Source organism: Pimephales promelas, chromosome 19 (genome assembly GCF_988280905.1).
Source record: "Pimephales promelas chromosome 19, fPimPro1.hap1.1, whole genome shotgun sequence".
NCBI lineage: Eukaryota > Metazoa > Chordata > Actinopteri > Cypriniformes > Leuciscidae > Pimephales > Pimephales promelas.
Genome location: NC_142787.1, coordinates 23,608,408 through 23,621,457, shown reverse-complemented (window position 1 = coordinate 23,621,457; position 13,050 = coordinate 23,608,408). Strand labels below are relative to the sequence as shown.

At 36.3% G+C, this 13,050-nt stretch overlaps 1 protein-coding gene across 3 annotated transcripts in view; it reads left to right on the top strand.

The window, feature by feature from the left end:
• The window catches only part of myo5b (myosin VB), a 48,342-nt gene that overhangs the window by 30,856 nt on the left and 4,436 nt on the right, over nt 1-13,050 (top strand). For 2 of the 3 annotated variants that reach the window (XM_089124069.1, XM_089124068.1), the window contains exons 19-34: nt 397-608; nt 700-856; nt 945-1,184; nt 1,273-1,509; nt 2,731-2,815; nt 4,422-4,567; nt 4,646-4,765; nt 4,852-4,986; nt 5,470-5,538; nt 9,096-9,332; nt 9,833-9,915; nt 10,987-11,064; nt 11,263-11,461; nt 12,471-12,564; nt 12,649-12,780; nt 12,859-13,010. In XM_089124069.1, coding sequence (XP_088980195.1) covers nt 397-608; nt 700-856; nt 945-1,184; nt 1,273-1,509; nt 2,731-2,815; nt 4,422-4,567; nt 4,646-4,765; nt 4,852-4,986; nt 5,470-5,538; nt 9,096-9,332; nt 9,833-9,915; nt 10,987-11,064; nt 11,263-11,461; nt 12,471-12,564; nt 12,649-12,780; nt 12,859-13,010 — 2,376 coding nt within the window. The remainder of the gene's footprint in view (nt 1-396; nt 609-699; nt 857-944; nt 1,185-1,272; nt 1,510-2,730; nt 2,816-4,421; nt 4,568-4,645; nt 4,766-4,851; nt 4,987-5,469; nt 5,539-9,095; nt 9,333-9,832; nt 9,916-10,986; nt 11,065-11,262; nt 11,462-12,470; nt 12,565-12,648; nt 12,781-12,858; nt 13,011-13,050) is intronic. The other variant, XM_039693697.2, reaches the window with a different exon arrangement.

Sequence of the window (13,050 nt, the reverse complement as noted above, 5' to 3'; positions counted from 1 at the left end):
TGATCAGTAATGATGCTAAAAATTTAGCGTTGCCATAACAAGAATAAATTACATTTTAAAGTATATTGAAACTGTACAGTTATTTTAAGTTATAATAATATTGCACAATATAACAGTTTTTATTTTATAAAATAAATGCAGCCTCTTTGAGCAGACTTTCAAAAACAGGAAAAAAAAAAAACCCTAACATTTTGAACTGTCATGTATTTGTTATGTCAATGAATGCAAATTTTGCAAAAAATTAGTTTTGATAACATCTTGACATTTTAACACCCACTGCTTCTGCTTGAACAAAATAGCATCTTCAACATGACAAATATTTTATTACTGTTTATTAAGCACATTTATCATTAATAAACCTTATAAGTGTGACTCTTCATTTAATTTCCCCTTCAGGATCCAGATAAGTTTCAATTTGGAAAGACAAAGATTTTCTTCAGGGCAGGGCAGGTGGCCTATCTGGAGAAGCTCAGAGCCGATAAGTTCCGCTATGCCTGCATTAAGATCCAGAAGACCGTGCGAGGATGGCTGCAGAGAATTCGGTACCGCAAGATCCGCAAATCTGCCATCACTCTGCAGAGATACGGCCGGGGTTACTTGGCACGCAGGTGAGTGTTTGAGGTAAACAGCTCTTAGCTTGAACTTCACTGGGACATTTTTCGCTTTCCTAACAACTTTTGTTCTTTCACTGTCTTTCAGACATGCAGAGATGCTTCGCCTGACCCGAGCAACACTTATTTGTCAGAAGCAGTACCGAATGGTAAAAGTTAGAAAGGACTATCTGAGGATCCGTCGGGCTGTGATCACCATTCAAGCGTTCGCTCGGGGCATGTTCATACGCAGGTTATATCAGGAGGTACTGCACTGCACTTTATCTTGTGTTTCACTCTCTCTATCTTGTTTCTTTAAAGCACAGTTTTAAGTTGCATTTCTGTCTTTTACAGTTCCTGCTTCATCACAAAGCCATTATCATACAGAAGACCGTCCGTGGTTGGCTTGTGAGGAAGAAGTTTCTCCATGCCCGATATTCTGCTATTGTCATCCAGTGTTTTTACCGTCGCGTACGTGCCATTCGTCAGCTCAAACAGCTCAAGATAGAGGCCCGTTCGGCCGAACACTTTAAAAACCTCAATGTCGGAATGGAGAACAAGATCGTGCAGCTTCAGAAGAAGATGGATAACCAGGTACAGGAAAATAATTGGATGCATACATGATTACAGTCACCAAAACAAACTGGCATTATATTAAGTAGCTATCTCCTTTTCTTTACAGTCGCAAGATTATAAAATTCAGAAAGAGCAGCTGGCTATTGCCAACACAGCTCTGGGATCAGAGGTCAATAAGCTCCAGAAGGAGCTTGAGACCCTTCGTATTCGGCAGGCTGCTGGCACTCCGGTGGCATCACTGCAGGAAGAGCTTGAGAAATTGAGGGCGGAGCTTCAGGAAGCCAACGCCCAAAGGAAGCAGATAGAGGAGGAGTTCAGCAACGAGAAGCAAGGGCTCCAACAGGTGAGAAAGGATGCCTAGTGGATGTTTGCCGTCATTTTTTTGTCTTGTGTAATTTTTCTTATTTCTGTAGGTTTCATTTAAATTGTCTGGGGGTTATTGGTTGAATGTTACAAAAATAGATACAGTTATCATTTACGTTTCCACACAAAAAAACATTAGGGCAGCTGTTACATAACTAATGTCTGTCACCCACAAGAAAATTCAATAATGCATGGAAATTGTTTAAGAGCCTTGAATAGCTCACAAAAGGTCTTTTGAAATTACATAATCAGCTAGTGTGTGTTTAATGGGACTTAATGTGATCATCTCCCTCTTTCCCTCTTGTTTTGATAGTAAAATAAATAATCAAAATTATAATAACTAGACTTAAAGATTAGTGATGCACTCAATTCATTATGTTTATATTCATAATTTTTTTTTTCGTGTAATCCAAACATATACATATTCTTCATACATATATATATATATGCATTTATGCGTGTGTGTGTGTGTATATATATATATATATATATATATACAGTGTATATATATATATATGTGTGTGTGTGTGTGTGTATATGTATTTATTTTTCTCAATGTCTCTTAATGTCTCATATGATCACCATAACTGTGAAAGTAATTTGGTTAAATTTTAATGTAATATATTTTACAATGTAATTTATTCTTGTGATAGCAAAGCTGTTTTTTCAGCGTCATTACTCCAGTCCTCAGTGTCACATGTTCCTAAAGAAATCATTCTAATATGCTGATGTGCTGCTCAAGAAACAACAATAACTTACTCTTATCAATGTTAAAAACAGAAAAAAAATCTGGATTTTTTGATGAAGTTCAAAAGATCTGAATTTATCTTAAACAAAAATCTTTTGTAACATTAAAAATGTCTTTACTGTTACTTTTGATCCGTTTAATTCTTGCGGAATATAAGTATTAATTTCTCTTTTTACTGACCCCCAATATATATGTATATATAATATATACATATATACATATGCTCAAAAGGGGACATATCAATTAGTAAGATATTCTGAAATAATAATTATTTTAATTTTCTCTGAAATTGATGTGCTGATAATATTATTTATATTTGTACAAACATTTTTTTTAATATTAAATCGAGAAAAAAGTCTGTATGTTTTTGCTTTCTTACACTTACACTTGCTTGTTTATTTAATGGGTTGAGCTGAAAATTTCGTGTGACTTTTCTTTCATTTTTGTGTGTAGAGGGTACAGGAGCTGGAGAAAGAGAACACGCTTTTGAAAAAGGAGAAAGAAGAGATGAACCGCAAAATCCAATCCTCCACTCAGGGTAAGTTTCACGGTTCACAGAGTCACAAGCATCTGGAGGAAGGGGTTTGAGGAGTGAGAGGATGTGTGACTTGCCTGGAGGGCTGGGCTGGGCTGGGCTGGTTTTGTTTGACGCACAAGAGGGTCTGTGTGCAGAAGTGGGACGAGGCACAAAAAATGCATTGGATTTCAGAGGAGGAATGTGACACTGCTGCTTTACCTGCGCAACTAAAAGCTGACCATTGTAGCAAGCCCGTTCACATGCGAGAATGCTATTTGAAACCCGAGGTTTGGTCTCAATACGCTTTTAATTTGTTAAATGTCGCTTGTTCCTTAGTTCTGTTCTGCTATCCATGCTGTTTACGTTGTTCAAAGCGCTGTTATGAATGTAGTGATTGTTTTTGCAGACTTTTAACAGATTGTTTTGTTAGAGCTTATTTAATAAGGATCTCAGAACTTTCACTTCTGGTTTGTCGTTTTCTGTCTCGTCGGCCTACTCTACTGTATCTAAAGAGGCTATTATTCCATTGAGGTTAAAAGTGACTGCCATTTATTCACCCTTATGTCATTCAAAATGACTTTGTTTCTTCTGCCGAACAAAAAAAAAATTTTTTTGAGGAATGTTTCCAACATATTGTCCATACAATGTCAATGCAGTCCATTCAGTGTTGTTTTGGACCCCATTAACATTAATTGTATTGACAAAAACAATTGAAACATTCTTCAAAATAATTTATTTTGTGTTCCGCAGAAGAAAGTAAGTCACGGGTTTGGAACAACACAACAGTGAGTAAATTATTTAGTTTTATTGTGTGTGAGAACTATCCTTTTAAAGATTTTAAAGAAGCTATTATGTGGTAAATAAGATCAAATTAGATAACCAACGGTCTATAACAGTTAAATGAAACCAATGGAAATTGGGGGAACATTCAAACATTTTTGGGAAATGCAGAAGTAGTTTTACATGTAGTATGTCTGATATGGACCTTCAAACTAAAGTGTCAAAGGATACAATGTCACAAATTTATCATACCACTTATCTCTTTATATTGAAATTGCCTGTTTAATAGATGGCTGCTTCATCAAATCACTATCGGGCCATATGCCTGATAGCGCTCTCAGAATCAAAGGATGTGATTGATGTGAACTGTATAGAAGTATCTGATGCAAGTCTACAGTGATGTTTCGGTTATAATATGCATCGTGAATGAAGATTATGAGAGGAGGTCCTTGTTTTATTTCTATTGAGATTACAGAATGAAGAACATATTGTAACCTACAGTACACATTGTCACTCAAAGGTCTTCCATCAGAGTAATAAAGATCTTTTATTGATCAACAAAAGGTGTATTATCATCATCAATATTATATTACATAATATTCAAGTCGTGTGAACGTAAAATAGAGACCTCACATCTAAAATGGACCAAAAGGGGTTTGAGTTTTTCATACCCTGAGATACTTTAGAGACCTAGATTATGAGAAAGATATGTTGTTCACACATAATACAAAAATACTCGAGCTTGTGAAAGTGGATGCAAGCAAAATACAAGTGAATGGGATCAGCATGCCGTCTGGCTCATTGTTTTTTTTTTCCTGTGTATGAATGCCTGTGTTGTGTCTCTCAGGTCAGGCAGTTGATGCATCTCAGAAAGAGAGCCGTCTGCAGGTGGAACTGGATGACGAGAGGCAACGATATCAGAACCTGGTGAAAGAATATTCCAGACTGGAGCAGAGATACGAAAACCTGCAGGAGGACATGTCCTCCATGAAGGTAATAAGTCTGACTGAGTCTAAACTTCTGGAACTTTGTTTTTGTTGTTGTTTTTAACATGGGTTTTACACACTTTAGTTCCATCCCGGACACCGAAGGATCCCCTCTAACCAGAGCAGCCTGGGCTCGGACTCCAACTACCCCTCCATCAGCATGTCAGAGGCAGGAGACACTGATGACACCATCCAGCAGGTGGAGGTAAAGCTATTTGGCTGAATCTGGCGACCAAGTTTTGTAGAGGGTGTACTTCAGGATGAGCATTAATATGATTTGTCTTCCTGCAGGAGATGGGCATAGAGAAGGCCGCCATGGACCTCAGCGTTTTCATGAAATTACAGAAGCGTGTGCGAGAGCTGGAGCAGGAAAGAAAGAGGCTGCAGACCAATCTAGAAAAAGTAGAGGAACTGAGCCAACGCAAGGCACGTGTATCTGTCATGTCTGCTTTGGCTTTCATTTTCATCTCACAGTTGCCAATGAAACAGATAAACAATTAAACAAAAAAGAAAATAAATCCAAACCAAACTCTTTTTAGCTATATTTTAAGACATTTATCAAAAGCCCATTGGCCTTAAATGGAAATATGTCAATACAGGAAAGAAAACTGACCTTGTAATCATTTGATAGGGCCTTTAAGGTAGTGAATGTGTGCATTAATCAAAATAATCTTAAATAATCAATGTTTGCTGATTGGTTTATACTTTTCTCTTCCTGCTCTCAGGAGGTTAGGTTTTCAGGTTCACACTTCCTACATTTTGGATGTAGGTTGCAACATAGCCGATCGGTCATAAACTCCAGTTATCTTTTATCTGGTCCCTCATCTGTACTTGCAACAGCATGGCCCCTCTGCTTTATCAGTCAGCTTGTGTTTACATCTTTTTTCTTTTTTTTTTTTTATCTAACAGGGTAATGAGCCCAGGAGCTCCACGTCAGAGGAGGAAATAAATGCAGACCTGGCTTACAACAGTCTGAAGGTAAGAGTCAGTCCCACTCAGAGTAATGGTCACTTCGCTAGTCAAATGTCTGTCTTATTGCTACTCATTGATTTGTTCTGCACTGGGGCTGCTGTGCTGCTACTGCTGGTCACGCTGCCTGTTAAACTCTGGGTGAGTGGGACGTTACAGAAAGTTGAGACTAGGATTTTTTTAGAGAGCTGACTTGTTCCAGGATGGCACATGGGAATACGTTTTACTTTCATAAAGCAACTTAATTCTTTATTTTATTAAATACTTTGATTTTCTAACAAACATTGAGATGTGCCTTTGTATAAATATTTAATTTGATTCAAATGAAAAGGCTGTGTGGAATAGACAGGATACAATTTCTGTTTGATACAATTTATTTCTTAATCGATCTCTCTTTTGGCTATTCAACACTTTGTTAGGTTAGTTCTTTTAACAAACTAGAGACAAATGCAGGCGAGCAATAAAAAATACTTGTTTAATGCTCTGTCTAACTTTGTCTGGCCAGAAATATTATAATAAGCAAGAAGTAATTCATAATTTAAGCAAAGGCAATGAAAAAATATAGCTCCAAGCAGCCATTATCAGGGTCAGTTGCAAAGAAGATGAGAAGATATGCCAATGATATGATATGATAATGGCTGGGAGTGTCAGACCAACTGCTGCAAAGACAATTAAAGACATTTAAAGATGAATTTAGGCAAAATGGCTGAAAACCATATACATTAATTAAATAAATGATTTAATGGATTATCACTTTCAACCAATAGGTGGTGCAGTGTACCAAATTGATGTCAGAGTGAGGTGACACTGACACGTACAAAGTTTGGTGTCAAAATGTGAAGGCATTGCAGAGATAAAGCCTGAATAGTCATTTTGTGTATCATCATGAAATCCATAACTTCTAGTCACCACGGTTTGGAGATTAGAGGATTCGATTTTGGTGAAAATCGGACAAACGATCGAGGAGGAGCTCGAAAAAGTAGGTTTTAAAGAAAATAAAGATGGAGGAAAGGAAGTTTGCCCAAATACAGCAAACTTGGTATCTTTGTGCTCAATGTGACCCAAGGAATCAATTAACACCAGTGTCATTACAATAGGCAGATTTATTCAAAAGTTATAATTTGTGGAAATTTTATTGTAACTTTTGACCAAAAAGTGGCGCTGTCTTGAAATATTTTCAGTACCTTCAATGTATTGTGCTAATGGCACATTCTGAGTTTCATAATGTTACACCAATGCCTTCGTTAAGTATAGCATTTTACATCACAATACTGTATTGAAGTCAATGGCAATTTCATGTTTTGTTCTATTATAGCGCCACCATTTTTATGTGTATCGTTTCGGTTCAATATGAATACATGTACTGTTCCACCCCTAGAAGATATTGGCAAATGTTTTTTTAATTGCTAAATCACAACGCTACACAAACCATAAGGCTAAACCTAGCATGTTAGGTTCCCGAATCCTTGCCGAGTCCACAGATACCAAAGGAGATGACCGTGAAAATCAGTCAACCACAGCCAGAGTAATGAGCATTTGAAAATTGTATTTTACCACTAGGTGTCACTGGTTCGAAACTTCTCAGGCTCATTTAGGGCATCGTATTGATGACCCCTACCGAGTTTCATAACAATACGATCATGCGTTCATAAAATACAACATTTTGGTACAAAATTCAAAATGGTCGATATATGGGAAAAACTCGACTCTGCATGATGCCCTGAATCTAACAAGACCACTTTTTTGGAAAAATTGTTCAGAAGTTATAAGCAAATATAGCCATTTTTACAGCCTATTGTGCTCTTCCGAAACACAGCATGTTGCCTCAGGTCATGCTTTTTATGGCATGTACCAAATTTCTTCTGAATCCGATAAAGCGTTGCGGAGATACAGCCTTACTACTGTTTTCGCAAGCACTACTGTACGTAAAATTAATTTGTGTGGTGTTCGAGAACGGTTTGACGAATCAACATGAATTCCATAACTTTTTGTCGACATGTTCTGAAGATGATCTGGTTCCATTTTGGTGAAAATTATAGCCCTTATGGTTCAAAAGTGTTTAGCATAAACATGAGTACAACTTTGGACAGTTGGTGGCACTGGAGGGATTCAGTTAGAGACTCCAGATTTGCAATGTTGACTGTTCAGACTGTCCTCTATCAGTGTACCAAATTTCATAACTATCCAGCAAGCGGTTCTATGGGGTGCCATAGACTTCCAGAGCAGAATAAGAAGAAGAAGAAGAAGAACGCCAAGAATTTCAATAGGTGCCTATGCACATTCTGTGCTAAGCCCTTAAAAATCTGATTTTCAACAGTCTCTTGTGACCTGGTTTTGTCAATCAAGTTCTTATCTCCAAGTTGTAAAGATAAAACAACATAGAATGGGAGATTAAATCATGATGGCAAAACAATATCAAGTGAAAAGTAGTAAGTTAAAAACTGAATGTAAATGAAAGTAAGTAAGAAATACTTAAATGCAAATATATTAATTAATTCAAATACATGCATATATTTTAACTATTTTGTTTTGCCATCCCTATATACTATATATATCACATTATTATAGTTAATTTAAGCTAAAACCATAAAAGAACATTGTTGCTCTAAATGAATTAAACATTAACTTAAATAAAATATGTAATAAAACGTAACTAATTTTAAAATGTAAAAGTACTTTATTATTTTTAATTGACTTATTAAAATGAAAAGGAAAAATCTAAAAGTAAAAATATTAATAAAAACTATAGTAGTATCTGAATGATACTAAAATAGCAGTTTTATATGTATGTATGTATCTATGTATGTTTATACTCTTGGACTACTACTACTACTTGCCATGCACAAGAACTCAAATTTAGTTTTTTGTCAGATCTAATTTTCTCAAAACATGATTTCCTAAATCTTTCCTGTATATTCTATACATCCTTTATAGCTTGGTTTTCACTGACATAAAATTAAATATGGTGCCTATTCAGAGTAAAGTCTGTAGCCTTTAGGAACTATCTGATGATCAGTTATTTATCTGAGCACATGGGTGTGTTGAAACCCCAACAGCATGCTCTTGCTCCGTTTAAAAGGTTTGACTCTGACCAGAGAACAAAGTACAATAATGCAAACACCAGAGCCAAATGTTGATCTGGTGGCTGTGGAACTGAGTTTGAGTGAATCTCAAGGCAGTAGAATTACATAACTGATTTGTTTGTTTTCTTAAAGCGCCCAAGCATTGTACTGTGAGCTTATATAATAATTGCTGATGGTCCTTGTTCTGCAGGGCTCAAACACTCCTTACGTCTGATCAAAGCTTTAGCTACAGGCGTTCAGTTAACCTGGATAGAATTACTGCCGTCTGCATTGCTTGATATTTTTAACAAATTTTGTGAATCCACCTCTTTCTGTTTCAAAGTTTCTTTATCTCACAGAAACACACAAACGTTCTGGCTTATTTACAACGTTTTGCCTCGGCTCACTTTTGATAGATTTGAATGAAACTTAATTATTTAAGTGGTACAAAATACAGACTTTCAGAATTTCCGACTTTATTTATAAAATTTGTTCTGCTTACAGCGGCAAGAGCTCGAAACGGAGAATAAGAAGTTGAAGAATGACTTGAACGAGTTGAGGAAAGCGGTGGCCGACAGGGCCTCCGAGAACAACTCGTCCAATGAGCTTCAAGAGGGCTACAACCTGCTGCTCAATCAACTCAAAGCAGCCAATGAGGAGCTGGATGTGCGCAAGGAGGAGGTCCTTATGCTTAAGACCCAAATTGTGAACACGAGACAGTCGGAGAACATAAACCACATTGTGAGTCTGAAAACATTACCCACGCATCAGTCAACGTACCCATTTTATAAATTTGACCCTGGAAGGGTTTTAATCCATGTTGTCGTACTTATATTAAACTCTCTAATCCATTAGTATTCCATTAGTCTCCAGTGGAGCAATCAGACATGGAGACATTGCATGGGATGGGATAGATAGCATATAATGGGCTTTGATGGAGCTCAGAGTAATTTAAATTCATTGAATGTTGTGTGTAATAGTGATAGTTTGTCTGAGCTTTGCAAAACCTGCTAGTGAAAGTGGCTTTATATCCACCTGCCTGTCTGAATCTGCTGAGGTGGGCGAATCAGAGTCGTCAGTATTGATTACGTTTGAAAAGAAAGCTCTTTTTCTTGCTCTCACTGTTAAATTTGTCCCCCACAGATATATTTTTCCTGTCCATAATATTGAATTGCTGAAATGTAGCAACTGTAAACATTCACTTGTTGTTCCCTATTGATATCTTTGTTTCATCCATACAGAATTCCAATGATGTATCAGAATGGACCGACAACAAGAAGCCCGTGGACGCGGAGGACATAGTGAATGTGCCTGATTCAAAGAAGTAAGGCAGTCCAATCTGCATAATGAAAAGCTTTTAAAGTGACACCAGCTCTCCTCCATGTACATTTGTCTTTTTTTAATGAAGATGGAATTCAGTGGTATTGACCCTTTGCCAAGATCCAGAGCAAACGCAGATCTCTGATTCAGCTCTTCGTGCTGTCTAATTTCATTTTCAGCTGTGTACCTTAGTTTACCAATCACATCCTGTCACAGTATCAAAGCTAAAAATGTAAAAGTTGTCTGAAATTTTTCTGGCAAATTTATAGACCACCCCTGGCTCATGTTGAGTTGATGCCACGAAACTTTGTTTTGCATTATTTTCATGCAAAACAGTCACATTTTTATTATATTTTTATTACATTATTATATTTTGTTGCACTACAGCATCATATCTACAGTAATGATCTTTGAAATTCAGGCGAGTTTTATAAGATAACCAAGCAATTAATTAGTCGAATACAACAATTATTTATTGGTTTAAATTGAGTTATACAGTATGGGCAAAAGTGAAGTTCGGAGAGGATTTTTTTAATTTATTTTTTTTATGAGCCTACAAGTTCAATTACACCATCAAAATATGGGGAAAATATTTATATACCTGAAATCTGTTCAGTATTCACCCAGGATGCTCTGACTTTTCTCTATGCCACAATTTTAAAGTGGTCTTTTGAAACAATACGAGACAGAGAGTGACAGATTTTAGATGAGGTGCTGATTACATGTGAAAGAATATGTTTTTGTCCTTTGTGGTCTCAGGACTGGGCTCTGATTTCTCATTCATGTGTTTTCCCTACCTTTCTCTATTTCTCATTTCCTGATATTGCTTGGGCAGGCAGCTCAACTTAAAAAACTTAAATGAGAAATAATCCAAGTCATAACAGACACATGACCTCTTTACGTGCAGATAATTCAGATGTGCCCTCGTGCTTGACGTCTTCTCAGACTAATGCCATGCCTTGCTTTGCTAAACTAACTGGCCCTGCCATCTTGTCATTCTTCTCTTCTGCCTTTCTCTCCTCTCTGTCTGCTGCTGCTTCTCTGTCTCTTTGGCTCTCCGTTACTCGAACGCCAGTAAAGCACAAGACTGGGGTTATTTGAATGAAGATGGGGAGCTTGGTCTGGCATACCAGGGTCTAAAGCAAGTTGCCAGGTGGTGCTTTAATTTTCTTTGCTTTTCTGTTTCGAGGTCTCTGTATATGTCAATGTTGTACAATCAGTAAAAGATCATTTGGCAGATATAGATTTTTGTCTCTTGAGAATTGTTTTGAGGGCTAACTGTTACAGAGTGAAGTATGTGTACTGTTTACACCCACTTATATAATAGTATGTCATGTTTAAATGTGTTCAGGTTGCTGGAGGCCCAGCTGCAGACACAGTCTCGACAGCACAAGGATGAGTTAGAGGCTCTCCACACGCAGGTCGAACTGCTGAAGGACAATCTGGAGAAGAAGCAGGACATGCTGAACCACTTCTCCACGCTTTCTCCTGAAGCTCTTGTGGAGTTCAGCGTGCAGCAGGAAATCACACGCCTCACCAACGAAAACCTGGTGGGGGCTCATCTAAAAATGAACATTTTTGTCGTCTTTTTTTTTCTTCATAAAATTACCTTGACATCCTTATGTCAGATAATATATTTTGACTTGAAATGTATTTTTCATACTTTATTGGCCAATTGATGGTCTTGTTTTAGGCTTAAACCTTTAAGTTATGTTATATACAACATTACATTGCAAACACAGTAAAAATGATTCATGAAAGGCTTTCCAAAATTATTAGATCACATATATAGAGATTTATGCTAAAACAAATAAACTATTTGAAATATAATACAACCTTCAACATCTAAAAAATATTTTAATTTTACACAATCAGTTTTGCTTTTGAAAAAATGTTAAATTGATAAAAAAGAAGATATTTAAGAAAAAATATTAATTATAAATAAAATATTTATATATAATATAAATATATATAAATCTATATACATGAAAATATTTCTTAAATATATACAAGCATGTGTGTGTATTTATATATACAAAATAATTACACAGTGCACACATATATTATGTAAACACAAACTTTTATTTTGGATGCAATTAATCGTTTGACATCCCTAATATATATATATATATATATATATATATATATATATATATATATATACACATGAAGAGTTCAGATGCAAAAGCCTCTGAATGCCATTTGAAATTTTCTTCTTTAATGATGATTTTTTTATCAAACTTGTATATTTAAGTTCAGTAATTTCACTTAAATAACAATTAATAGGTAATTATCATTGCCATTTAAGTGAAATCAATGAACTTAAATATACAAGCTTGATAAAAATGATCATTCTAGAAGAAAATTCTAGATCATTCTAGAAGGCACTTAGAGGCTTTTGCATCTGAACTCTTCATATATATATATATATATATAATGACTTTTTTATATATAATTTTTATTATTGGAAAACAAGACAATTATTTTTCAATGAGCGCTCAAACTGTAAAGTATCATTGTATCCAACACTATTGACTGACGGTGATGATTATTCTCCAGGATCTAAAGGAACTTGTTGAGAAGTTGGAGAAGAACGAGAAGAAGTTAAAGAAGCAGTTGAGAATCTATATGAAGAAAGTGCAAGAGCTGGAAGGTTAAATGTTTACCTTTGGTCTCCATGTTTAACATTTAACTTTTAGTAGAGCCTTGTCCTGATGTGCTATTATTCTTTCTATAGTTTCTCAGGCCACTAGGAGCAGACCAGAGCTGACTCGTCAGGTCACAGTACAAAGGAAAGAAAAGGACTTTGAAGGCATGCTGGAGTTCTACAAAGAAGATGAGGCCTTGCTGGTCAAGACTTTGATTACTGGTATGTGTGGTTGCATGCAGGCACGTTTGAATGTGGAGGTTCTATGGTTGTAATTAATACACAGGTCTTGTCTTGTAGACATGAAGCCCAATGCCGTGTCGGCCACTGTCCCCTGCCTCCCGGCCTACATCCTTTTCATGTGCATTCGTCATGCTGACTACATCAACGATGACCAGAAAGTTCATTCGCTCCTTACTGCGACCATCAATGCCATTAAAAGGGTCCTGAAAGTATGTATATTGAATACAATCACATCAACGCAGGGGCAAG